The sequence below is a fragment of the Podarcis pityusensis genome, assembly GCF_964106645.2.
Source record: "Podarcis pityusensis genome assembly, chromosome: 2".
Classification (NCBI taxonomy): Eukaryota; Metazoa; Chordata; class Lepidosauria; order Squamata; family Lacertidae; genus Podarcis; species Podarcis pityusensis.
Window position 1 is genome coordinate 13,454,440 of NC_138029.1, and position 27,962 is coordinate 13,482,401.

At 45.7% G+C, this 27,962-nt stretch overlaps 2 protein-coding genes across 14 annotated transcripts in view; one reads left to right on the forward strand and one right to left on the reverse strand.

Annotated features, from left to right (window-relative positions):
• Positions 1–58: 58 nt before the first annotated feature.
• On the reverse strand, positions 59–21,187 carry ZNF740 (zinc finger protein 740). 10 transcript variants are annotated; one of them, XM_080995090.1, is made up of 8 exons: positions 21,053–21,187; positions 16,314–16,533; positions 15,987–16,132; positions 12,421–12,549; positions 12,144–12,233; positions 10,243–10,366; positions 8,172–8,290; positions 59–5,702 (listed from the first exon to the last, which is right to left on the reverse strand). In XM_080995090.1, exons 3-8 carry the CDS (start codon positions 16,026–16,028, stop codon positions 5,613–5,615), a joined length of 594 nt encoding a protein of 197 aa, XP_080851216.1. In that variant the 5' UTR covers positions 16,029–16,132; positions 16,314–16,533; positions 21,053–21,187; the 3' UTR covers positions 59–5,612. The 10 variants fall into 10 exon arrangements, with proteins under 10 accessions (XP_080851216.1, XP_080851220.1, XP_080851217.1 ...); XM_080995094.1 differs by lacking the exon at positions 15,987–16,132 and having other exon boundaries at positions 12,457–12,549; XM_080995091.1 differs by lacking the exon at positions 15,987–16,132.
• Positions 21,188–21,252: 65 nt separating this feature from the next.
• Positions 21,253–27,962, forward strand: part of CSAD (cysteine sulfinic acid decarboxylase) — a 29,986-nt gene continuing 23,276 nt past the window's right edge. Inside the window, exons 1-2 of one of the 4 annotated variants that reach the window (XM_080994709.1) lie at positions 22,367–22,546; positions 26,940–27,090. The gene's annotated coding sequence lies outside the window, so the exon portion shown is untranslated. Of the gene's footprint in view, positions 21,342–21,616; positions 21,846–22,366; positions 22,547–26,939; positions 27,091–27,962 lie in introns of those variants that run through there. The other 3 variants (XM_080994710.1, XM_080994712.1, XM_080994711.1) reach the window with 3 other exon arrangements.

A 27,962-nucleotide genomic window follows, 5' to 3' on the forward strand; every position in this document is an offset into this window, starting at 1 on the left:
TGGCAGAGTTCAGATGGAGAACTAAATAGGTCACAAAAAAGGATCAGACACCACACTGTAATGGTAAAAAGATACAAGTTTATAACATTTTATAAAAACTACAGTTTAAAAGTGATCCTGCCCATGGGTAACACACACCCTGCCCCAATTCCCTCCCCTATAGCAAAATAAGTGAATTAAAGGGAGGGGAGGAGAGAAGGGAAATAATAAAAAAAAAGCCACTGGACTAGGCTAGAGCAATATGGACAAATTCATAGATCCTCTGTTCAGCCTGAAGTGCTAAGTATTCGTCCTTCCTCTGTCTGCGAATGGAAGGAGTGTGTAAAAAGCCAGTATGAAGATGTCCTCCTCCCTTCTCTGACCTCAAATGAACAGGGCAATCCTAACCGTGTCTACTCAGAAGTAAGTCCTATTTAATTCAACGGGGCTTACTCCCAGGTAGGTGGGGTTAGGGCCGCAGCTTCAATCCCCAAACCCCAAGGCCAGCAGTATGCCTACCAAATATCACAGCACCCTAAGGCAGCCTGTCAAGTACCGTATTTTTCGCTCTATAGGACGCACTTTTCCCCCTTCAAAAATGAAGGGGAAATGTGTGTGTGTCCTATGGAGCGAAGACGCCATAGCCCCGCGACCCTCTCCCAGCTGGAGAGGTGACGCGCGGCTATGGCAGGAGCCTCTCCGCTGCGCCTTTCCGCTGCTCCCTGACCTGCTCTTTGGGGCTGGTGGTGGGCTTCCCCCCGCCAGCCCCAAAGAGCAGGTCGAAAGGAACCTGAAGCCTGGAGAGCGAGAGGGGTCAGTGCACACCGACCCCTCTCGCTCTCCAGGCTTCCAAGGTAGCCGTCTGAACGCACCTTAAACGGCACCTTGTTTTAGAGCGGGAAAACAAGAGGGGGAAAGTTCTCCCCCTCTCTGCGCAGCGCCTCCTGCCGCTTCGCTGAAGGGGCGCTGGGCAGAGAGGGGGAGAATTTTTTTTTTCTTGTTCTCCCCCCTCTAAAACAAAGTGCGTCCTATTGTGCGAAAAATACGGTACATTAAAAATGACACAGAACGATTTGTGCTGGTGAGTTTTGTGCACAAGCCACCAGCGAGACAACCAGAATTTCAACAGTTTTCAAGCCGCACCCACTGATGGTATGCTAGTTTCTCAACTTCTACGGAAGAAGAGGTATCGGGTAGAGGTTAGGGGCAAAAGCATCTCCTAAAAGTTTTCCCGAATGCACGTTAATGCTAGGAGGCTTCAATCGGTGAACTGAAGTTGTGCGTACAAATAACATCTTGAGGCGGTGTGGAGAGGAGCTGTGGGCACTGGTTCACTGCAACATGGCACACACTCAAATAACACTGGATTTTTCCCCACATCCAAAAGGGGGAGATGTTGCACCAACAGAGGTTGTGTTTAGAGACAAGTTTGCATGTAACGTACAAATTTCAGAGTTTATGCAGAGCCCTGCTTCCACACTACAACTCCTCCTCCTGCTTGAAATCTGCTTTGTTCTCTGCTATAGCCGCACCAACGCAAACCCCTACCAACTGCGTTTGTTCGTGTCGCTTTCCCGAACCCCTTGCCAAGTTTAAAACTTTCTTTCAACACAACCACCTCTTTGTGCTACTCGGTGAACAAACAAGATTTGTTTTGAAACCATTTCATTTTTGAAACAGTGGAAGTCAGACATTTCCCAGTCAAGTTTCACTTCTGTTCCTAGTCAATTTCACCTCCGTCAACAAAAAATGCAAGACTTCACTCATCCTGGGTGTTGCTATCAATTCACTTGAGAAGGGTTCTTGTGTCATTTAAGTATCGCTTCCAAGAAGACGACAACCAAGCCTGTTGCACACACTAGCATAGCCATGCGATGCAACACTTCCTGGATAATACCATTTCAGGCAGGGTAGGAGAAAGCTGCATGTTTTACACATTCATACTTTTTCTCTTGGACATGGTAACTTGCTGTGTGCAGGCATTCTGTCTTTTACTGGGGCCGGGACATACAAGCACATCACTTGTTGCACACTTTAGTCGTAGAGCTCAGAAAAAAGCTTTAACCGTGGTTTTCCTTACCATATAATTCTGACTCCCTCAGGAGAGATTGCCTACAGTCCCATAAAAACACGACAGCCCATTTCCCAGGACTTCCCAAAGCATTTTGTTCATCGAAGGCATCTGAAAGTTCTGCAAATCTCTCCCCTAAGGGTTGTCCTTAGAGGATACTTGAGGAACACAGCGGATACTTTTACAAAGACAAGCAAGCTCGCCCTGCAAACAAATTAATCTTCAGAGCCAAGCTGGCCGCACTTCTGTACACTGATGTGTGACTTGCACTAGTGGATAAGCCACAAGCTAAGCCATGTGTCAACTGTACAAGGAAGATGGCTGCAATGGGAAGTAGAAACACCCTCCTTCCCACTCACTCAGCTAGCTATGTTGCCTTTAACACCACCAGCAGCACCCTCCTTTTTTCTCGCCAGGTTCTGAGAGAAACCCCAACAGCAAAGATCATGTGCCACACAGTGGCTCATGCAAGCCATTTCCAAATCTGCACTTCACCATGTATCTGCCTGAGCAGAAACAAGCATTTCCCTTTGTTAGCTAGCTCAACGAAGAGCTGGACTCATAGCTAACCCAATGGCTGGCTGCACTGGCCAAGTGTTAACAAGCAGGCTGAAGAGTGCTCATTTGGTGGCACGCTAGCCTGCCAAGCCTCAAATAGCTTTGTGCTGTAAAAAGCCACACGCGCTTCAGAGGGATCGAAGCAATGATGGGTCATTGCCCTGTTTGGCACACAAAGGGGTCTGGCATCAAGTCTGTTCAAGAGAACCAGAGGATTTTCAGTCTGCTGAATGGGGAAATAAGCCGCAACACTGAGTACGCTTTTGCAATGCCATGGCATTACTGAATTACTGAAGGATTAATGCCAGAGGATTAATCGGAAGAGAGCAGAACAGCAATGCCTAGTGTTCAACGAAAAGGCGTTTCCTGCTAGAGCAAGATTTTTCCTTTTTAAAAACATTTAGTGCTTCTTGCCCTAGAATTGTGGCACAAGAGAGGAGGACGCCAGGAGAGAATCCCAACTTATTGTATTTCCACATGCATTTTCTAATGCACAATCCCATAACTGCTTCTGTGGAAAGTGAAATCACAAAGCCACGCACTCACTCAATTGTTATTCTTTTCTAAGAGAGTCAACGTTTTTGTACAATGCTTTTTGCTGGCCCCCACCAAAACAACAAGCCACAGTACCCAGAGTTACACTTAACAAATCATTCAGCACAATGAAGTGCAGAGTAAAATGGGGCTGAACTAATTATAGCTTTTTGGGGGGGGGGGTGTCAATTTACCTAATGAAAGGAAGTGGGAATGAAACACTGGTTCGCCTAATACACACAAGAGGGGGGAAAGCTCCCTTTCCATCTCTGCTCCAAGAGCCGAAGTAACCAGTAAGTCTTGGAAGCACCATTATGATTTGGCATAATCCTCATCTTGCACCAGGAAAGCTGGACTTATGACCTGCTCTGTAGAAGCACAGAACAAATGGTGGTGGAAGTCCTTTCCAACAGTGCTTTTTGTTCCACTACTTAAAAGACAGCCTACTCCTGGGTAGGTGCTGCAATGCAATGCCTTCAAGCACAGCGTTAACAAACTACATAGCACACAAAACTCTCCCATTGGGCGCTCCAGTTCAGGCTGACTGCAAGAGGATGAGGGAGTCTAAGAACATACACTGCCTTTTAGACAGCCACTTGGGAAATGACAGAGAACATTTAAAAAGAAACCAACCAGGTGATTTCTCCAAGTTTACAAGTGTTTTTGAGCTTCTAGCACGCAGCACTTACTACTAGAGCATTGCTGTACTGTTGGAGAAATCCTTCTTGATCTAAAATATTCCACCTCTATTTACAAACCTTTCCAGTTGCATCGGCACGTCATTTAAACTTTCAAAAGTGCTTGCTCTCTCTCTCTGCAACATGACCTCATGGAGGAAGCCAGTCCTCTACTGATGCATGTCTCAGAAGCTGGCTTGCAGCGAGGGATGAGTGGGAAGTGGGACCCAACGGAAGCCTACAGAAGCCTGGGAGAGGTTAACTCTAGAATGGGGGAAAGGGTAGGACAAGAGTTTATCGCACAAAAGACACAGGAGGATTTCAGATATGGGTGCCCATTCAGAAGACAGGGGTTCCAATGGAAGAGTTCTGAACTGGCTGTTCTTTGTCTCTCCCCACACCCCAACGCAGTCACAAACCCCCTGTGAGAACCAAAACCGATGGCACGATTTTGCAGGCACCTGCTTTCCTTGCAGACTTGCTGCTGTTTGTTGCAACCCAGCAGCGACAACAGCTCCAGCCAGGATCACATCTTCTGAACCGGGCTGACTCTTAAGGCCTGCAAAAACTGGGACAGCCAAGAGCAACTGGAGACTTTGCTTCTCTCGGACAATGGCTTTCTTAAGAGAGCAGATAGCAGTACTTTGGCCGAGGCAGCAGAAACCAGTATGAAGGAATAAGGGCATCCTGGACTTGGTTTAGTTGTGAGCTTCGAGTACACTGCTTGTCATCTTCCTCCACACGACCCAAGATGGATTATAGTCCCCTCCTGCCAGAGGAACACTTTGAAACCGTGGACTATCACTGACTCTTGTGGTGGTGTTGGTTTTTTGGAGGGGTGGGCGAGGAAGGATTCCCATCAGATAAAGATATGAATTGTACATGAAGCGGAGTTCAATGGGGTGGATCCTGAACACATACAGGATATATATATATACAAGGGAAGGGGAGCAAGAGCCAAGTTTCCTGCAAAAGGTCTGAAGCACTGGAAGTAGCCAGTCATGTCCCTCCAGCCAGCAGTCAGTAGCATCTCCTCTTGGAGCTCGCTGGTAGTGAACACCTGAAAGGTGGGCCTTTATGGTACCCAGGAGCACACATCACCCCACCAGCCCTTGTTTCTTGGAACCTGAGGGTTGAGAAAGGGATCCAGATCCCGCAGGAGAATAAAAAGCTCTGTAGACCTTCTGGAAAAGCTCCAAAGAGACAGGCTCCTGTTATGGCAAAGCTCTGATGCGACCCCTTGGAATCAAAACCCTTCTGTTGCTAACCTGTCTCTTAAATCCACAGCTTTTGCTTCTCAGCTCTGCGAAAACAGTTTGACGCTTGATTCTTGTCTTTTTAAAATAATAATAATAATTTTAAAAAATGATTAGTAGTCTGTCCTTCTCCCATCTTGGCAGGCCCAAAAGGCTGGGCAAGAGCTGGCAGATTTGTCAATCGAGAGCATCGAACATCATAATCAGGTCTTGCAGGAGGGTTCAGCCGTTCTCACAAAGCCTTTCCTGAGGCAAATGGTGATAACTCCAACAAAAAACAGGAACTCAGACAAAGTTTATCCACAACCACAAGGGGCTGGGAAGCCAGCCCTGGTTTGTCCTCAACTTATTTACAGTGCCAAGACCTTGTCTGAAAGTCTGTGCCCCCACTCAGCACTGCCCCCTTCCATAGGGGGAGGCCCAGCAGGCAAACACAAGCACAACCCCACCCCACCCCAACAAATGAACAAAATAACCCACAGATAATCCTGTTTGCTTTGCAGCTCCTCCTAGTTTCCCCTTCCTCCTGGCCTACCCCTAAAGCAGCAGCTGTGAGTCAGACGCTTTGCTCGGGCAACCCTGACACATTCGTTTGTGTCTCAGCAGCCGGTCTGTCCTGGAGAAGCTCTGAAAGGAACAAAGGAGAAGAGAGGAAACATCTCACGAGTGGCACATGGAAGAAAGCGAGGCAGGGAGAGGCTCATGTAGGGTCAGAGGGAAAGTTAAAGGCTCAGTACTAAGTGGGAGGAAACACTTAAGCATGGAAAAAAGTGTTGCATTTGGAGAATAAGCCTGAAACCACAAGAACTGGCTGGTTAATTCAAACCAAGGTGTGAAATTTTGCCACCCACTTCAGGCTTCTCAGCCTTAAGGTTGCCAGATCATACTTCTGTAGCAGCAGCAGAAGAAGCCAGAGTTGGGAAAAACTCCTTTAACCGTTTCAGGCTTTCTCCGACAAAAGAGAGAAAGCCAGATAGGCAAAAGGGAACTCCTTCCAATTCTGGCTTCCTCTCTTCTTTGCCTACTTGTCCAGGGCACACCCAGCTCTCCTCCCACCCCTAGATCCTCCTTTCTCAACCCTGCGTCCCCAGATGTTAAGACTACAACTCCCACCATTCCTAGCTGGCAGGACCAGTGGTAAGGGATGATGGAAGTTGTAGGTCCAACAACATATGCAGAAACAAGGCTGAGAAAGGCTGCCCTAGATCCTACCTGCAGCTTTGCCTCAGAGCCACTTTCTTCTTGGATCTTCCTTCCTTTAACTATGTCTCCAACACCAATTATTTCTTCCAGTTCCCTGCTTTTCGGCCTCTCACTTCCTTTAGCTACTCAGATCTGTTGGAACAGCTCTCCAGCCCTTCTCTCTCCCTTCCCACAGAGCCCCTCATCACTGTAAGCACTGATTCAAAGCCACTTCTTGCCTTAGTTCCTTGTCTCCTCAAGCCTCATTCCCTACCTACACTCCCTCTGGGTTCTTGTTTTCTCAGCCTGTTGCCTACTCTGTATCATTCCTCCTTGCCTCTTCAGTCCCCGACTCTTCGTTTCTCTCTCCCCTGGGACCTCTTCTGGGTCCTCAGACTGCCCTACAAGAGATTTGGATTGCAGCTGCAATGACTATTCTCCCTTCCCCCTTGTAAGCAGGTTTGCAAACATTTCACAGTACTGTACTGAAAATTCCATGTCATGCAAGTGTAACCAGAGGCTTCACAGCCAAAAGCACAATCCGGTATAGATACATGGGGGTTTATTGTTTTTGTTTGTTATTATGATATATATTTTGGCATTTTCTATACTGCCCTGTGAGGTTCGGATGAAGGGAAGTATAGAAATAGTAATATACTAAGGTGCAAACTAGAATGTGAAATCACGGTTTGAAATGGGTTGCAAACCAGGGTTTGTGTAAAGCATTACATTTGGACAGTGTAAACAATGGTTATTTGCTGTCTTCTCCAAATCTCTTACTGCTGGAAAGGTGATAGCCCAGTTTTACTAGTTCCTAACTAAGTACGTCCTCTATGAGCAGAGCTTGGCTGAACTATGGTTTCACTGTATGTTTGAAACTTTAACTAGAGTTTTAAAAAAACCAAATCACAGCTAAATGTATCTGTACTGCGACATAAACTCCAACTATACAGTATCAGCAAGGCCATGTACTGGTGCACACAAAAACAGAAGGAAAACAGAGGTGAGCTGTACTGACAGAGAGAATCAGCCACAGGAAGGGCAAAAGGAGCCATCTAGAGTCCTAAAGTCAAGACTGCATGTATTCTGCACTTCCACACAAATACCAAAAATCCATAGGATGATGTACTGAGCACAGAATCCTGTTTCCTTAGCAGGGAAATGCAAGTTTCTAGCCCCTGTGATTATCAAGAAATATTTAATTGTGTATGTGCAATGCTTTGGGAAGCCCTTTACATCCTCCCCATAACTATCAGAACAAAATATGTAAATAAGCAGAATATGGCGCATTTTGATTGGCAGGAATGGTTTGCAATTTGCAAAGTACAGCTACTTTTGGTGCAAAACTGATTTTTAAAAATTATATAAAAAGTGCACATAACCTGACTAATGCCCTGTTGTCCAATTATTTGAAACCCCACTTAGTCCCTCCCCAAGCTTCTGAAAAAACTGTTATCCATACATTTACTCTGTGGCTTAGAATATTGTTTTAAAGTAAGTCCTAAAATGATAACTTCTCAGAATTCTATGACAGGTTAGATATTTTCTGCTTACTCAAGAATTCCATGGATATGGAGGATACACGTAGCTCCAAAAGCAATTAAGTTGTGCACCATAAAGCTCAGGAATGCACGGACTGTCAATCAAAAGAGACTTCTGAACAGCTTAGAGTAACTTCCTGCTGCCACGATGATCCATAATTATCTGGATATTCTCTCCCTTGCTGGGGAGAGCTGCCAGTTACAGCCTAGCACTTTTTTGCACCCTCTCAATCTAGAATCCCACCCAAGAGATCTTTTATGAGGCAGCAGGAACCAATGCCTCCCTTCCCTTGCTGCAAGGAGGTCTCTCAAACATCAGGTGGGGGTGCTAACATTTCCCACCCTACACAGAAAGTGACGATGGAGGCATTACCTGCAGGCAGCGCTCACACTGGTACGGCTTCTCCCCACTGTGCACACGCTTGTGGCGCTCCAGGTGGTATTTCTGGATGAAGCGCATGTCACACACATCACACTCAAATGGCTTCTCACCTGCAGAAAGGAGAAAACACGTGCTTTTGGGGTGGGAAGCAACTTTGGCGCCTTTCTCATGGCTCCCACACCTTTTAAGCCCCAGTGATTAAAGGGGCACCATGGTCATCCCAACCTGGCTGGAGTGCGCCTTGCCCTCTGTTAAAGTTTGTGGGTCGTAAATCCTTTGACCCACTGAGTCTGCTGCAATGGCTCTGCAATAAATCTGATTTATTGTCACTCCGACAAACTTCAATGGCGCCCACATGCTTCCACTCACACACTGCCGCTCTTCTCAGTTGCCGGATAATAGCAGAGTTCACACACAGTGTAAAATGGCTTGTCTGTGTCGACGTGGTGTCTTCAGTAACTCAGCTCAACACCAGTGCTTCTATTCTAACACTCTTTATTTAGAAGCATAACAAACAGAAAGAAAAACCTACAGAATCTAGCTGCATGCTTGCAGCTTTCTGCCTGTAACAAAAACGAAATTACCTTGCTCATATTCCCAGACAGACTGCTCTCCAGAAACAGCTCAGCCCCCACAGAGCACAGATCAAAGGAAAATGCCCCAGTCATGTGGGCAATGCACCCAGTGAATCAGAACGCTTCTGGAGTGTTAACTCTTGACTCTCCAGAACCACAACACCCTCCGCCTCACTTACCAGTCCCTGGGATGCTCCCAGAGCCCTCCTCTGGAGCTAGAAGTGGGGTAGGGGCTTAATTAAACTGCTCTGCTGAGGTTTGGGCAGCCATGCACTCCCCAGCGGAGCACTTTAGAGAAGCTGCCTGCCTGTGCGAAGGCCGAGAGGGAGCCCTGTGGATGGAGTCTGACAGGCTCTGTCCGCAGGGCTTTTTCTGCCCCCGCCGCTGCCTTTGCATGGGTGGGCAGGATGCCTCTTCCTCCTGGCGCCAGGGACGAGGCAGCTTGTTCCTGCTGTTGGGTGCCAGGGTGAAACTGCCTCAGCTCCCTCAGTGGGAACGCAGCAGTTTCACTCTGGCGCCAATGCAGTTTGTCCCTCCCTTTCAACACCACGATGTTTGGGCTGGTAATACATCGCAAAGTTGAAAACCTGACACCGCCCACCCCTGATTTGCAATAACTACGCTTGACACCAGATTTCTGGGTGGGGTAGGGAGGTTAAAGGGGGGAAATTGTTGGTTTGATGTGAATGATTTTTGGACTAAGGGGAGATAGAGGTTTTATTTATTTGTGTTAATTTGTTAATTAATGGGTCTGAGTATTGTTTTGTTTAGTATGGTTTATTATTGTTGTTGTTTGTTATTGTTATTATTATTAACATTATCATCATCACCATCATCATCATTTGTGTGTGTGTATTTATTTATTGAGTGAATGAATGAATGTATGAATGTTCTGTTGTACAAAATATTAATGTGCTATGATTCCCCTCCCTTTTTCACTTATGGTAATATAAGTATAAGTACCTATGGTAATCTAAGTATGGTAATATGAGTACTCAGTACCACGGTGGTACCTCGGTTTACGAACGTAATCTGTTCCAGAAGTCCGTTCTTAAACCAAAACTGTTCTTAAACCAAGACACACTTTCCCTAATGAGGCCTCCCGCCGCTGGTGCCCTTCCACTGTTTGGATTCCGTTCTTAGACTGAGGTAAAGTTCGCAAACCAGGACACTACTTCCGGTTTTGCGGAGTTCATAAACCGAATCGTTCGTAAACAGGACTGTTCTTAAACCGAGGTACCACTGTATTAAAAAGGTGTATATTTTTTTGCTGTAAGTCTCTTGGGTTGGCAAGCAACTAATATATCTAATAAATGAATGAAATGATAACTTTATAAGCAAGCTTCCTTAGCGAAAGCTACCAGCCGGCAGTCTCGCTGCAAGAAGCAAAAGCTTAATTCGCGAGCCCAGTGCTGGCAAGGAAGTTACTTGCTTCCCACAATGTTCTCAGGCATCACCACGTACCAGAGGACTCTGGGACCGCTTACCTGTATGGATGAGGATGTGCCTCTTGAGATGGTAGCTGCTCCGGAATGCACCATAGCAGTGTTCGCAAATAAAGTTCTTGGGGATTCGGAGCTGGAACGACCCGTTCTGCTCAATCACCATGACCTGCAGCCAAGGCACATACAGTTACTGCTACCTTCTCAGCTAACCTGTAATTTGCCTACCTACCCCTGTCATTTAATAACTGCCTTGGATTTAGAGGGGAAAGCTATCAAACTTCTGGGGCTTTTCCTGGAAAAAGAATGGAAGAAGCAAAAATGGAAGGCATGACTTTTTCAAAATCAAGATGGAAAACCAGAGCAAATACAAGAGGTAACAGGAACGGAAGATATGGAACTGGGTGTGAACTAATTAATACCTAGTAAGTAAATAACTACAGAATATCATTTTAATATATGATGGCAGCAGAGAGACTATTGAGTGGACAAAGATGGAAATACATTATTGTTTAATATGGAGGAATGGTTGTTGAACTTACTGGAAACAAACTTGATACGTTTAATAAGAGAAAAACTATTGCTGACATTTAATAATAATAATAATAATAATAATAATAATAAACAACCTTCTGGACTTTTTGTGTAAAAAAGGGAAAACGAATTAATCCATTTGGGTCAGAAGGAAGGGGAAATATTGCCTAACAGAAAGCTGATCAGTTGGGTGTCATTCTAGAGTGATTATTTTGAATAATTTCTTTTATGTAATTGACAGGAGGAAAAGCAAAAATCCTTTTTCTCTTTTTTGTTTGTTTTCCCTTGGTGCTTTCTTTTTTCTTTCTTCATTTTTGTTTTTATTTAGATTAGTTTCTCTTATTGTATTATGAGAAAGCTCTAAGAAAATTTTATTTTTAAAGATTTTTAAAGCAGACCACATGGCGGTCTCACCGGCCTGCCAAGCCTCCTTCCCCTCCCTTTGTACTGCTACTACAATTCTGCTGCTACATATGGAGTCTGCTGGCAGTCCAGTCTCAGTGACACACTTCCTGCACGTGCGTCCTTCACTCAAGAGCCAGATGCATGGGTGGGGGGGAATCCTTACCTCAAGGGTTTCTCTCCCAGCCTCAGTTTAAACTCCGAAGGCTCCCAGTTAATAACTAGGGCTGAGCAATATATCAATACACAGACTCTCGTGACTTATGTTGGCTGTCCAGTCCCAGAACTGAGATTACTGCCAATGAGTTCAAAGTATTGAAAACGATTTCTTCCCCTTGAAATCTGATGGGAGGGTGTTCCACAGGGCAGGCGTGACTACTGAAAAGGCCCTCTCCCTGGTTCCCTCTTAACTTCACTGCTTGCTGTGAGGGAACTGCCAGAAGGCCCTTGGAGCTGGACCTCCAGGCTGAATGATGGGCTCCTTCAGGTGTACAGGACCCAGGCTGTTTAGGGCTTTAAAGGTCAGCACCAACACTTTGAATTGTGCCTGGAAACATAATAGGAGCCAATGTAGATCTTTTAGGACTGGTGTTATATGGTCCCTCCTGAAAGTCATTCCTATGATTCCCTTTCTTAGCTTCTAGGACGAACACTTCTTTCCACTGTTTCAATGTGATTTATCCGCCTGCTATGTCACTGCGTTTTTAAAGTCACCAGTTATTTTATGCTTCCTTCCTGCTACACTTTTAATGATTTGATCAATGGAATTGTTTTTTTCTCTCTCTCTCTATTCCTATAGTTAGTGTTTTTAATCCGGAAGCCACCTTGGGGGCTGAAAGGCAGGGGAGGAATTTCTAAAAATAACCAGCCACTTTCAGCTGAGGGAGGTGGCCCTCCAGCCTCCACCAGAATCTGACAAGCATACTGCTCTGCATCTTTGCCAGCAGCAGGGAGATCCTACTGAGGAGGGCTAGACCTTTTGCTAGCCCGTACGACTTAAGATTACCTGCCTTTTTATGAGACTTTTTGGGTTGAGACCCTTCTGTCGCTTCCTCTTCCTTTCGGCTGCGCGACTTCTCACTTTCCTTGCGGTGATGTCCCTGGCAGAGAGGAAGCGGGACAACACAGGTCACCAAAACAACAGCAGCTCAACCCAGGGCCCTAAATGCCACGTTCCCTATCCGAGCTTTTTTCTATTCGTCACCCACTGACACGGCTGGAAAGGGGCACAGGGGAGCACACAGGGACCAGCTGCGCAGACAAGCTGAAAGTGGGCTGGCCCCGTACCAGCATGTTTGGAGCACCCCTTTCTCCATTCTCCACCTGCTTAGGGCTTTGCTTCGGCATCATCTTCTTGCTGGCAACCGTCGGCACCAGGCAAACCCCAGAGAGTCCCTCGCAGGCCAGGAGACTCGCCTGCGGGGAAACGAAAGCGGAGAGCTAAGTACCAGACAAGGCGGGCCAGCCCAAAGCGAGAACGTGGCTGCAGCTTCTAAGCAAAGGGTGGGAAACCTCCGACCCAAATACAGCCCCCTTGGCCTTTCGGGCGCTCAGGACTCTCCCCAGCCCGCATCCCCTCCTTGGCTACACACCCTTCCCCCTAGGCCACACTCTTCATCAGCCTTACTTCATTCCCCAACCCCCTTGCTTTTGCACCACAGGAATGTGTCAGTGAATGACTCCTGCTTGCCTGGATGTAAGATACAGGGGAACAGATGTGTGTACACGCACCAGCCTGCTGTGCAATGGTAAAAAAAAAACCTGCATGTGTTGCTCCACCCACTTTGGTCTTCGGCCCTGTCCAGATAAGAATGCAGGCCTTGGGCTGAAAAATGTCGCTCCTGTTCTAAACTGTGGGCCACAATTTGACATGGGACTATGATGCCCTGCACTGGCGGTGTATGTGTCTGCTTACCAGCAAAGGATATGGAGGAATGGCCATCTGTCATGGATGCTTTAGCAGTGTTTCCTGCATTGCAGGGGTTGGACTAGGTGACCCTCGGGCGTCCCTTTCCAACGCAAACATTTCTAGGATTCTACTGGCACTGAAAGAATAGCAGGTCTCCAGCTAAGACAGTAGAGCGAGGTTACTTTGCTGAGCTCCTTGAATCATAAAACCTAAAGCAACTCAGCTCATTGTCTTTGCTGGCTCTCAGAGACTATTAGATGCCCCAGGAGACCAGTGACAAACACAAACGCTCTGTCTCCAAAATGACTGGCTTTTGTAGAACCCCCTTTGCTTTTCCACCTAGAGCAGTGGGCCACACTTTCAGAATCAAAATTTGCTCACCCCACAGAAAATTTTTAGTTGATAAGAAGTGCACTGGAAAACAAAAGGGAGAGCTGAAAATTTTTCATGTCTGGCAACCAATGAGCCCCTTCAGTTTCAGATGGGTAGACGTGTCTAAAAAGCCCAGGACACAAATTTTCACGGCCCTCTAGTGGCTATGGTGGCTCATTTACTGGAAGTAAAGTATTTAGCATTAACTCTGGAAGTGTATACACTGGTACCTCCGGTTGCGGACGGGATCCATTCCAGAGGTCTGGTCGGATCCTGAGTTTTCTGCAACCTGAGGACCCAGTCTGTGCATGCGCAGACCGCTTCTGCGCATGTGTGCACGGCGAAACCCAGTAAAATACTTCCGGGTTTGCCGCGTACGCATCCCAAAGTTTACGTAACTGGAGGGTTATGTAAACGGAGGTACGACTGTACTCGATTCTAACCAAACTAAGCCTCCGAGAGTACACTATACATCAGAAGGCTTAGTGTGGTCAGGATCAAGCATTGGTTGCTAGATGCGAAATATATTGGCATTATTTTCAGCTCTCCTACCCCACTTCTGTATTATTTTGATACTATGCTACACTGAAATATTTAAATGTTTGTTTGATTGTCCTTGAATCTTTCCACCACACTTGCCATCTTCTCCTGCCAAACCCTTTGAGGGCCGGTGAACTAGAGGCAACTCTTGCTCAACTTGGGACACCTGTCAAGCGGCTGCTTACAATCTGTACCAAGTAGGGATGAGTCTTGCGGGTTACTAACAAGCACAGAGCTGCAGGCCAGCAAGGTTATCGCTGTCTGACATCTAGACCACAATTGCTTGGTTGTTGTTTTTTATTTAAAAAAGACTTATGTCAGTCTGCATTCCTGAGTTGGGAAGTAAGCTAAAGACAGGTAGCTCAGGTTGAAGCACTTTGGTTTTGCTTCCAAGCCTAAGAGGGAGACTCAGGGCAGGGATGGGGAACTTGTGGTTCTCCAGAAGTGGCTGGATTACAGCTCCCACCCATGACTACAGACCATGCTGGCTGGCTTAAGGGGAACTGGAGTCCAACAGGTCCCCCATCCATGATTTGAGTGCTGCTTCTCGCCCATGTTTCCTTATTTCATATTTAAAATGTGCATAGGGAAGTGGCCGGAAATGGTGGAAACTGCATCTCCATGATATCACAAGGATGAGACCCGAGCCTGACAAACTTCCAAGGACATTTTATCAGTCAGTATTGCATCAAAACTGCATGCGGCCCTCAATGCCTTTTTTGGTGGCCCCCAGTAACATTTGATTCCACCTCCAGCCCTTGCACTGCCTTCCCCATGCCAAGTAAATGAGGTACTGAGCTTTGGGAAAGAGACATGAGGGCTCTGACAGGGTCCTAGAGTCCTCCTTCCTCCAGCCCAGTTAGCACTTTCCCAGCTTTGAGAAGGAGGCGAAAGGGCTCCTGGTAGAGTCTTGGGTCTCTTTCCCAAAGTCCACCACCTTGCTTAGTAGTAAAGTTTTGGGAAGGCCGAGTGAGGGCTGGGGATGGGTGTCAAATTTTGGGCTTGCTCCTCTCCCCCCCTCCCCGCACACATGACATGGTAGCATAAGGCCTGCAAGTTCCGTGTCAAAGTACTCTTGCATCCCCACTCAGTATGAAAAGTTGGGCCGCCCTGATAAGACTTTTATAGCATCCTCTTCCTTAGAGCTGTGGGATTCTAGGACATAGTGATAGTTGATGGGGTGGGCGAGTGTGGGAAAAGGGGAAAATCAAATTATTCAACCAAATTTGTGGCTACAGAAGTAAACCCATTGACATTAGATTAGAATTCACGGTAGCTAGCCCAAAATGAGAGAACACGGCAGTGTAGCATAGCGAACAGAGTGTTGTACAAGAACCAGGCATTCCAAATTTCTAATCCCTGCACAGTCATGAAGCTCTAGGGGCGACCTTAAGGAGGACACTCTCTCAAGGCTATAACCGGGTGGTTGTTGGAAATCGAACTCCCAAGGGATGGAGAGGGATTGAAAAATAGTAAAGAAAGCATACATGTGTATCTGCATGCTTTCAAGGCTCCTTGTGAGCTCGCCTTTACTTGGTCCTTTTAAAAACAATGCTCGACAGCTTGCTGGTGTGTGCGCGCGTGTGTATGTGTAGCAATTTCCTTCATATGAACTAAGACAGAGGCCAAGCAGTTTCAGTGAGCACCGATACTGCTTCTGAACATCACGGTTCAGGTGACTATGCATGTAACCTCCTGTTACTCTTACAACTGAGGACCCACCGCAGGTGGCCTACAGGAGCCTCTGTACAGTAACGTGGCACGACAACCAGCTCCCACGCCTCCCCCTGTGCCATGCCAGTGCCCCGCCATGCTTGGAATACTGGATAGGGCAAGGTGAGGGCAAAAAGAACTCCTAAGCAGCCTTTGCAGAATCGCCTCCACATCCTCTCCTCTCCCCACCCCCTTCAAATGTTATATAAGGCTCAAAGCCCTCACTGAAGCTGGACAAAAGAGGAAGCCACTTCTCTCCTGATCCACACCCCAAGCACAGCTGAGAGGAAAGGACCAGGATGGCCTGGCCACTAAGCACCTTGACTAGGGAGGGTCCAGCACTGAAGGCTTGGGAATGCATGCTAGTCACTGGAGCAGACCACTGAGAGCTCAGCTGCTTTTAGGTTTCGGAGAACGGATTATCACCGAGGGCACTTTGCAGCCACCTGCTGTAATGATGAATTCCTGTTGGGACAGGATGGGAAAACCGGCCTGTTACCTGAGCCATCGCGTTAGTCTGACAGTCCTCAATACGTAGATTTACGCCAAGTCCTTATGCTTTTCTCTCTCTCTCTTGCCCAGGAAAGAATTTTACGACTACAAAGATTTTTCAGTAAATTGTTTCTGCGTTGGTCCCGTCCAATACCTTCCACTTTGACGACATCTTTCTGGAGTCGGGAGTGCCCAGAATTTGCGTACAGAAAATTTCCCCAGCCCTGTCAAAAGCTGATGAAAGCTACAGGCTGTGCTGCTCTTGTGGATGAGTCACCCCAAACCTAAATCTCCCTTCAGGATGGGGATAGGATGCCAAGGTCCTCCTAGCACAGCTGCCACAGTATTGCTGCTTCTCCTCCTCTAATTTCAACCTGTGGGTTAATCCAGAAGATAGGTTTATTGAACCATTTATTTATTTCAGAAGAGAGAGACAGAGAGAAACAGATTGATCAAAGATGCTTTGAAGCAAGCAAAAAAATATGCATGACTCAATATTACCATGCAACGACAGACACACAAAAGATAAACAATACAAAAGATACAAAAGATAAACAGTACCTATTAAGCAAGCACAGGTAAAATCCATCACACAAAAAATGCCCAAGAAACCAGTCTTCCTCGCTGTCAGAGAGCCTTCAGCCTTCCTCTGCAACAAAGATATGGCTGATCATCTAATGATCAGGAGGGAGTTTCCTAGGCGGCTTCTTTTGACAGGGAGACACAGAGACAGGGATGCCATTATGGAAAAGGCTGGAGGCCCACCAGCCATCTTCTGAACATCTACCAATCAGTTAAAGCAAAGCAAGGCCTCGTCTGAATATCTTAAGACATGAGATTGTTGGGGAAGGCAGGGAGGTTAAAAGTAAAGCACCCTCCCTACACCTAAGCGAGAATTTCAGGCAGCCACATTCTATGGATGCCTGCAAAAAATGGCTGTTGCTGCATCAGCATTTGTAGCAGGGAAAACTTGATAGGGTGTGTTCACAGACAGTTCACCACTGGTTTAACTACTGGGTGTACTCCTACCATCAGACGATTCACACATGGCCAGTAGTGGTTTAGTACTGTTTGACCTTGAAAGGTTTAAGGGAACTAGGGTGAATTAACCACTTCTATTCTCTTGAGTAGAAACAGTTGGAGAGTGTCCCCCAGAACGCTTCTTCCCGCAACCCTTTGCTCATTAAAAGGACTGTGACACTACTTTAGTTCTCAGCGTGGGGACAAAGTGGAGAAGAACAGCACAAACAGTACAGAACCAAAAGACTTTACTGATGGAGTAAACTACTGCTGTTTTAAAAGGCTGATTAAAAAAATGATGTTCCTTGCTAGTATTCTCTGTCTTGCACAAATTGCAGGCCTCGGTTGGCAATCATGTTTTGGATTTAGGGTTGTAGCCAATGCTAGTCCTACACAGAGTAGACCCACTAAAATTAATGCAACTAAGTTAGTCATGGCTATTAACGTCAATGTGTCTACTTTGTGTAGGACTAGCACTGGGTGCAACTCTTGCAATATCACGGCAGGAAGTTTTAATTTTTGACTATTTGTTATGTTTTTATATGTGCTGTAAGCCGCCCAGATGGGTGGGGGGGTGTTGTTGTTGTTAAACAATATATGATTACAATAGTGTATGGTGTTTCATTTTCCTGTACCACAAATGGTATGAATAAATTTCCGCTTCCTGTTGCCAACCCCACTATCAAACGACGTAACCACTTTCAATTCACATCTCATTCATGCAAAAAAACCTTGTGTGGTGTCTTGAACTGTTGTGCTGGTGCCAACAGCTGGGGAAATTTGCTACACTACTGCAACATCTTGATCCACAAAACAACACTAGTATAAGAGCCTTTGCACCTAAACCTATTCACATTAAAAAAAAAAAACCTTGCACAGCAAGATACTGATCTACAGCAGTTAAGCAATTGTCCAGGCTTGCAAAGCGAGGGCAGATCCACATGTTACTTTTTGCAGTCAAGGGTTCACTTGTTTGACTGAGCAATCTTTATATAGGGACATCTTCAGAAATCATGTGTGAGCACATTATATACATTCCCCTATAAGCAATGGATGCCTGGATCAAATTCCAATGTTCAGTGATTCACAGTGAAGCAGTTTATTTACAGGACAAGTGTCCACTGCCATCCAACTTATGAAATCACCGTAGTATCCAATTCCAGCTAATCTCTGTGGTCTCAAAACTCCTAAATACTGGTGCACACAGAATTATAATTATCAAAGCATAAGAAATAAAATTTTAAAATAACTTTGAATCCTTCAAAGCGCTACTCTTAAACGTAACAAAACAGTAAATTGCCAGCTGAAACATCTAACGCTTGACATACAAGGGTGAATCTAGAGTACAGTCAAACCTCGGTTTTCAAACGTCTTGGCTGCCAAACAATTCGGAAGCTGATCGCTGAAAACACAGAAGTGAATGCTTCCATTTTCGAACGCGCCTCAGAAACTGAATGGCTTCGGTTTTCGAACGTTTTGTAAGTCAAACGGGCTTCTGGAACGGATTATGTTCGAAAACCGAGGTTCCACTGTAACTGTGTAAGTTAGCATTACCGTAGTAGTGCACCTATGACACTGAATGGCTATGCATGCCTACGTTAAGTAACCAAATAACTATCTACAATGTTTTACACAGAGAAGTAAATATTAGCAGCACACAAGATGGCAAATATACATCGTGTGCAGAGAGAAAATGATATCACAATAACCTAAAGAGCAAAGGGCAAGGTGAAACACAAGTTAGGTCTAGAAGGTAGTAATTTGCTTTGTGAAAAATGCCTAACACATTTCAACCAAAGGTACTTCCGTGTACATTGAGGATATTTTTACTGTGGAATAGGATAGATTGAAGACACTTTTCTCCCTGAGGAGGACCTATGGTTGTGAAGTACTAAGCAACCTTCACAAAATAAATCACTACCTTGTAGTGCCAGCTTGAGACCTACCTCTTCCTTCGTTCTTCCATAGCGTGGATGACTAGCATCTCATGTCCAGAAATCCCTCTGCCCTCAACTGAAAAATCTCACTTCGTTTGGACAGCATTCTTTATGGTAGCTTGTCTTCCTATGCATTTGTTCGGGGCAGTATTCAAAACTCCCCTTGTTCTAGGTGCATTTTGTGAAGGGAATTTCATTATGGCCGGCAGTTTCTGAGCTCTGGGCACAGTACTGAGCCTAAGATTTCAGATTAAAACTGTAGCGTGGAAGGAAAGGAGGACCTTTTTCTGCCTCCCCACTTCCAGCTACTCTCTGAAGACTGGAGAAGAGACCCTCTTAAGAATATAAGGGGCGGGCGGGCAGGGGAAGGACTAGACCGTGTGAAAAATGGACATACTGTAGTATTTAAGCTGCAGTTTATTTGTTTTCAGCTTTGTATTCTTGTTATTAAAAAGCACGCCTAGACATTCTGTTGCTGCGCCCATAACCTCTGTTTAAGGTGTCATTTAGCTCCTAGATTTCATATCTGTTTCTAGCACTGGTTCAGGGTGGGAACAACATAAAAGGTTTGAGGGCCTCAATGGCCCAGGTATAGGCTAATACTACCAGCAAACTATTTTATTGGAAAGGTTCTTAAATCTTTATGTAAAAGGACAATTGCTTTTATTTTATTAGACCAGCTGTGTGTTTATGTTCAGCTGCAAGTTGTTGAGATCCTTAAACAACATTAAGTAACACCCTTTATAGTTCTGTGCAAGAACTCCTTAAGTGTTTTGCTAAATTCTGTTGCTGTGTAAGGATTAATATAAAACCTGCATAAAGATTATAATGTTCAAAAATTTTAACTTACACATCACCACCAACATGCATACTGTTTGGTGTCATAAGCAAAATTGCCCTAACAAGCTCACAACCTAAATTCTGTTGCAAATTTCAGGAGGTGAGGGAAAGGGAATGAAGAAGAATGAGAGAAAAGGGAGGAACAAGGAACAAGTATATGCAAAGATAATTAAAAATATTTAGAAGTTTCTGTGTTTGGCATTTGACACTACAGAATCAGACAAGAACTCTGTGGCAAAAGTGGGCATCGCAATTTGAGAGGAAATAAGTCCAGGATGCCATTTCAAACATAAAGGAGAGCAACCTGTCACACATATGGCTCTTTCTGTGACAAGCCCCACTCCTTTACACACCCACCAAAACCCAACACATGGCATCCCATGTTCTAATCGTCATATTAATTCCTGCATGGAAACTCTACTCCCATGTAGAAATCTAACATTGCTGAAGCAGCCCTAGGCTTGACAACCTCTGATGCCTCACCAGGGTATATGAATTAAGGAAGTAGAGGTGAATTCTACCTCTGCAAAAAAACCCTCCGTTGCTTGGATAAAGCCTGGGATATGAACACGGGGAACAATATCGCTTCCTACTGATGAGGTGCTTAAGAAGCGCGAGTGTGCGCACGTGTGTCAGCGTTATTACCCGCCTCCTGCACGAGATGTCCTGCGCTCTTGTGGTATACAAAAATCCAAAAGCAGCGGCCTCCTGAGCCGTTGCTCGGCCATCAGTTTTAAGGGACAACAGCCTCCGCACCCCCCAAAAAAATCCCTTCTTCTTATTGCAAAAAAATAAAAATATAAATGCACGAGGAGTTCCCGGCACCAACGGGTTGCAGGTGCGCAGCGGGGAACCCAGCGAGCGAGAAGGTCGTGCGCCAAACAAAACACACACACACAAAAACAACCGTGCAAGCGCCACAGCATCCGCGCACGCGGGTCGCGCCTGCCCAGGAACAGGAGGGAGAACCGGCTCCCCACGAGGGTTCGCCACGAACGGGCTCCTTGCAGGGGGTCCCGCCAGCGGCTCCGTCGCACCGAGCCAGCCTCGCGCCCCCGCTCCCTAACTCTCCTCACGGAGCCCCCCAAGGCCGCACCTGAAGCTCCACTCCCGCCGTTCCGGCTCCCGCTTCTTGCCCCGGGGAGGCAAGTTCGCGCCCAGGCACCTCCGCCGCCGAGCCCTCCCGGCCTCCACAGCCGCCCGCCGCCGCCACCCCGGAAGCGGAAGCGTCGGAACCCGGTGCAGACGCACAGGGCAATCACTTCCGGTGTGTGTGTGTGTGTGTGTTGGGGGGTTTTGATCGCTTCACGCACGCGCATTGCCGGCGCTCCGTGTTTGTGCGCCTGCCGCCGCCATCTTGGTAGGGGCAGGAAAGAGAGGCAAAGGTGAGGGGCTAGAAAAGCAGGTGATGAGGGAAAGGCTCGTTTAAGGTATACATTCCCGGCTCCCCCTCGCTTTCTAAGGTGTTTCCGAGGAGGTCTGCTTTAGGTGTCTGCCGCAGGGGATGGGACAACCTGTGGACTCCAGCTCCCATCAGCCGCGATGGTTGACGGGAGTTGTAGTCCATTGGAGGGTCACTCCCCCCCATCCCCGATTCACTGGTAGATGGTCGTCTGGCAGAAGCCCCTCGGTCCTTCGCTGATTGTCAAATGAGAGGCGCCTCTGTTCAAGCTCCTTCATCCTCTGATTTAGGAAGCGCTGCCTCCTAAACCCCCCATTTGTTGGGAGAAGCTGGGTTATACCAAGAGGAAAGCACTCTGTGCATGCTTAGCAGCACCCTGTTCTTTCAGCATTCTGAGCTTCGATTCACAGTCGGCCATGGACTTGGCCTGCAATGACCAGATGCAAAGGAAGGAAGGCTTTGCCTTGTACCTTCCGCTTCCACAACTGTATGATTCTGTGTTGAGAGTCCTGCATTGCAGGGGGTTGGACTGTCCGTTGGGGACCCTTCCAAAATCTACAACTCTATGATTCTTTTTTATTATCACCATCCAATCAGTTACCACACTTTATTTCAGAAGGATTCGGGGGGAGGGGGCTATCCCTGAATTGCTCTCCTGCGTTAATCAGCAAGTATGAGGAACCTGTGGCCTTCCAGATGCTGATGGACTACAAAACCCAAAATCTATGACCAATGGTCAGGGATGGTGTAGTCCAGGGTTTCCCAAACTTGGGTCTCCAGCTGTTTTTGGAATACATTTCCCATCATCCCTGACCACTGGTCCTGCTAGCTAGGGATGATAGGAGTTGTAGTCCAACAACATCTGGTGGTCCACGGGTTCCACATTCCGCAATCTGCTCTCAGAACTTGCACTTCTTGCATATTGATCTTTATTGAGTGTCATTTTGTGTATTTTCATCTGTCTCAAGTTAGGTATGCTTATTGATGCCTAGATATTTACTTCCACCTTGGGACAGCTCAGATGCAACTTGTCTGGTTCCTTGTGTGGTATGTGCACAGCCGGATTTAGATGAAAAGAGGCCCTAGGCTACTCCACTTGTGAGGCCCCTCCCCACACCCACCCTCACAACTAGAAGAAAATGGAAGTTTGTTATAAACAAAATTGAGTGGAGCCAAGGATGATGACGGGTATTTAAAATTCTACAATTCACAATTTTTCCTCTAAAGGACATAAGATATTATTGTTAAATGCCATGGTGATTTTTAAAAATTCATAAAATTAACACTGAAAAACTTTTGCAATAACTGAACTTTGTAAACGTTTTGTGGGCAGGCCGCAGGCCTCTTATATACCTCTTATATAGCTGCTGGGATTGGCAAGGCATCTGACCCTCACTTGAATCTCATAGCTCTCCTGTAGCTGTCTCTGATTAGTTATCATTTAACTCTTGGGGGAAATAATTAGCATCAGACGTCATGTGCATGGAAGTTGCTGAACCAATTAAGCAACTAGAAAGATTACTGTTAATAGCACCAGTTTTCCTATAACTTGATATTGCGGGATAGTTTTGATGAACTGCAAAAGCATTTTTAGTTTGCTTTCTGTTGCCACCCTGGAACTTTTCTTTATTAGTGCCACTTTGTTTTGTAAGATTCATTGCAAATGAAGGAATACAACTTTACTGCTTGTATATGTTGATAATATAATTTTGGTTACTGAGGACAAACAAGATTGTACAAAAACAAGGTTGGGTGCAGGCCTGGCCAGGACATAGGCATCCTGACTGTGACAAAGGTGACCTGTGTGCTTGCTTGCTTGCTTGCTTGATTGATTAACAGCTGTTGGGAACTTAAAGGTCCCTGCTCTCCCTTCTTATGGTCTTTGTACTGGACCTGAAGACTCTAATAGAGAGCATTCCATGTCAAGAAGGAGGGCAAGTGGGCGCTCTATCAAATGACAGGAGTTATACGGAGCAGGGCCTTTTCACTGGTAGTGCCCATTGTATGCCTCACTCTTCCCAGACCTGCTCTCTACTGGCTGTATTTTGGAGCTTTATAATTTAGGAAGACTTTGGAAGAACTGGTTGGTTTTTTTTTTTGGTTTTTTAAAATAATTTTTTATTAAGGTTTTAAACAAAGAAAAAAGAAAAACAACACACAAAAAACAATACAAAACTTAACAATAAAAACAAAACATAACAATTAAAAACAAACTCTCTTTTCCATATCCAATTTTAGATTACTTATTTTCTGGACTTCCTCATACCTCCTTTTTTTGTATTCCAATCCACATTATTTGTCCAGCAGTTTCTTTTCCACTTTTTTAATCCCAATCTTTAATTTAATAAAATGTTAGAATATATAACTTCAACTTTTTTTAAACCTAATCCTTGCTCTTAATGTCATATAGCTTTAAATTTTTCCCTTTTATTATCAAATTTCCATTTCTTTAAACATCTTTAATCTTAATCTTTAATCTTAATCTATCCTTAACTTTAACCTGTACAGCTGGAAACCACTTATTTTCAATCCTACATCACTCTAACATTCCTTAATTTTGCAGTGTTTCTGAAGATAGTCTTTGAATTTCTTCCAGTCTTCCTCCATCGACTCTTCTCCCTGGTCACGGATTCTGCCAGTCATTTCCGCCAATTCCATATAGTCCATAAGTTTCATCTGCCATTCCTCCAGCGTGGGAAGTTCTTGTGTCTTCCAATACTTTGCGATGAGTATTCTTGCTGCTGTTGTTGCATACATAAAGAAAGTTCTATCCTTTTTTAACACCATTTGGCCCACTATGCCCAGGAGAAAGGCCTCTGGTTTCTTGGGGAAGGTATACTTAAATACCTTTTTTAATTCATTATATATCATTTCCCAGAAAGCCTTAATCTTTGGGCACGTCCACCAAAGGTGAAAAAATGTACCTTCAGTTTCTTTACATTTCCAACATGGACTTTGGAAGAACTGGTTGACAAGTCTTATCAGTTGCTGACATATGAGCGAATTTTATTTGCTGCTATTCTGTGCTTCTGGTGCACCAGGGTTTACACCAGCGTAATAGAGTTGGCCAGGATGCCAGAAGGGATACAATTTACAAGTTTTCTCCATTGCCTGCACAGCAGTGGGTGTTCAGTCAACAGTGCAAAGGCTGAGCTGAAGCATCCCCTGCTAGTTACCTGCTTTCAGCAATAGGGGTCGCTGTTTGGTAGTACCCAATTGGTTAGCTGTCAGATTCTAGAACTCCCTATTGGTGGCTCTTAGGTAATTCACAAAATACAGTCCATTCATAAAACACAGTATTCATTCATAAAGCAGTAACATAAATCTCCATTTGCTACATATTGGGTGTATATTTCAGCAGTTGAACGTACAAGTTTATGGCCATGCTTTAGTGTAGTGCTTAAGCGACTGTGAATAAAAGGTGGCTGGGCTCATTGTCTTGGGGTTTGGGGGGGAAGAGGTGACAAAACTGATTTCCAATAAGTGCCCCCCCTTATTTCCATAACAAGTCCTTGAGTCTGTACTCTGAATGGTGACACCAGGGACCTAGAAGGTGCAGCGCTTGTCAGTCCAACCCCTGCACAGTCTCATCAGGGCTGACCTTAAGGCAATTGGAGCAATGGGGCCAAATTGGGCCCTGCGGGCCGCTCCTAAGAGGGCCCCTGCACCAGCGCAATCTAGATGGATTTTATTTATATCTATAAGATTTTGCAGACTTGGGCTGTGAACTGGGGCCCTACAAAAGACAAAATTCAAGTTGCGCCCCACTGCTTCAAATTGGGCCCCACTGGCTAGCCCTGAGTCTCTTTGTTGCTGGCCTGAGTTGCCCTGCCCTTGCATGAAGTCTTGGGTTTGCAATTTTGGGAGAGGGGAGACTGCGGCACTGGGGAGCAGGCAGGCTGGCGAGGCCCCTTAGACTTAGAGATCCGAGTTGCCCTGCCCTCTCATGCAGTCTTGGGTTTGCAATTTTGGGAGAGGGGAGGCTGCCTGCTGGGGAGCGGGAGGGCTGGCGAGGCCCCCTAGATTTAGAGGCCCTAGGCTTCAGCCTACTTAGCCTATACATAAATCTGGCCCTGAGTATGTGTTCGGAGAAGCAGACGCATCTGAAAAAATAGCTTCTTATTCAAAAAGTCAAGCTGATCAATCAGAAGCTGTCACATGATCAACTTGGTCTTTGTCTGCTACTGTACAGGGTAATGGTGGCATCTTGAGTGTACTGATGCATCGGGTGCAACCTTCATTGCCCCAAAAAGCATCCCTGATGCCCAACTCTTACCTGAGCTATCCTGCAGTTGCAAGAAGGGATTGTTCGCCCTTTGTTCAGGGAACTGTTAAAAATAAATAGATATACACGTAGGGTGATAGTCAATCAAATAATACTTGGAATAGACTCATCAAAATCATTGGGCTCAAATTCAGTATTATTTAACTAGATAGCACTCTTATCTTTTTAACTGTCAGAGTGAAGAGTGACGCATGTTCTAATCTAGAAAACCCACCACTTTGTCACAACTTTAAAACTCTGTTGTTGAAATATCCCTGCCTTAAGTGAACTGCGAGGAAGGAGAACTACTACACAAGTCTAGGTGCGGGACAACAGTAACAGCCAATAGCAATTTATTTTATGGCTCTGCAAGTCAGATAAGGCTGAGGACATCCTGTGCCACAGGACACAAACTGAATCACTTAACAAGAATTGCACAATCCTCCAGTTAATTTCAATATTCCTTACTCCAGGGCTTCCTCAAAGTCCGTTGGTGAAGCTTTTCACTGCATGGAGGGAAGCATCATATTGCTATTATTTTTTATTTTTGTTAAATTTGTTAGTCACTTTATCTTGTTCAGGGCAACACTAAGTGACTTACAACCAAACAAATAGAGATTCAGTTGCTGATAAAGCTCAGGTCCAGAGCTGGCCACCCTATTCTCACATACTGCCCCTATTAGATGAGAATAGGAGATGTAGAACAATTGTAGGCACACACAGCTAATGCTTCTATTGGCAAATATGGTTGCAAGTGCTTTGTTTGGCATCTCAAAAAGCCCTTAGCAGGACTCATTCTGTACTTTTAGGGCTAAGCAAAACAAAACAGCTCAGTACCTGAAATAAATTGCTTTTCTGACACGAGAAGCACACCTGCCTGGTTCGTACGTGTAAATCTCCACTCCCATGGTGTACTCCAGGGGTTGTCAACCCACTAGTGAGCGTTTCAGGATTCCAGGTGGGCTGTAGAGGGTTCTACGGCAGAAGCTGAATCCACCGAGCACTGGTGGGCGGTAAGGAAATTTTACCATCAAGAAAGATGCATTAGTGGGCGGCAGGTATAAAAAGGTTGACTACCCCTGGTGTACATAATGATACTTGTCAGTGTATCACAGGTTATACTGCCTTTGTACTTTGTCCCTGAAATCAGTGGAGATCCGTGCAGGATTGAGCAGGTAACCATAGCAATTGGGCGTAATGTCTGCTGTCCTCAACACACACTCCCCCCCGCCACATTCCAGTGACATGGGGAAATAACCTCTGCAAGGTGATCTATCTGTGTAAGAGTTTTCACAGCTAACTAGAGCTTGGTTTTAGAAGAGACCGAAGGAGTGGATTTAATGCTCTTTCTGGAATGATCCCTGAGGAAAGCAAGGAAGTCATCCTGAATACTATTTGGAGAGCAGAGGGCTGCTGGACGCCAAAGGAGAGTCACCACAGAGAAAAACCAGAGAGAAACAGCAAAGAGGTCCGGTCAAATGAGTGGCACTTTGGGTGATAAAACCGTCAAGCTACAACCAGGGCCAGAGGGAGGTGGCTCTGGTAATCATTAGGGTGGTATAGAATGTGATGGTTGGCACAGAATTTATTATCCTGAAAATATCAATTTCCTTTTTTTAAAAAAGTAAGTGTTTAACCTTTGTGGCTGCAAATATACGCTTTAAAGTGGTGTGTGCACTTGGAGCAGGATAAAACCTTACTGGTGTCTGCCATTTCTAGACAATAGGGTGAGGCGAACTTTTCTGAACTGTAATAATGCAAGGAGGGGAGGGATATTCCTTTAACCCTACGATTCTGTTACCTGGAAGTAAGTCCCATTGAATTCAGTGGGACCTGCTTCCGAATGAACTTGCCTATGATTGCATTGTAAATTAGCATAGTCAAGGGTTGAGGGAGCTAGTTCCTTTTTAAAGAAGTACTAACTTTCCCCAAGGGACGCGGGTGGCGCTGTGGTCTAAACCACTGAGTAGTTTGCCGATTTGCTTGGGCTTGCCGATCAGAAGGTCGGCGGTTCAAATCCCAGCGATGGGGTGAGCTCCCGTTGTTCGGTCCCTGCTCCTGCCAACCTAGCAGTTCGAAAGCACGTCAAAGTGCAAGTAGATAAATAGGTACTGCTCCGGCAAGAAGGTAAACAGCGTTTCCGTGTGCTCCTCTGGTTTCGCCAGAAGCAGCTTAGTCATGGTGGCCACATGATCCGGAAAAACTGCGGACAAATGTCGGCTCCCTTGGCCAGTAAAGCGAGATGAGCACTGCAACCCCAGAGTCACTTTCAGAGTCGTTTGCGACTGGACTTAACTGTCAGGGGTCCTTCACCTTTACCTTTAACTTTCCCCAAGCAAA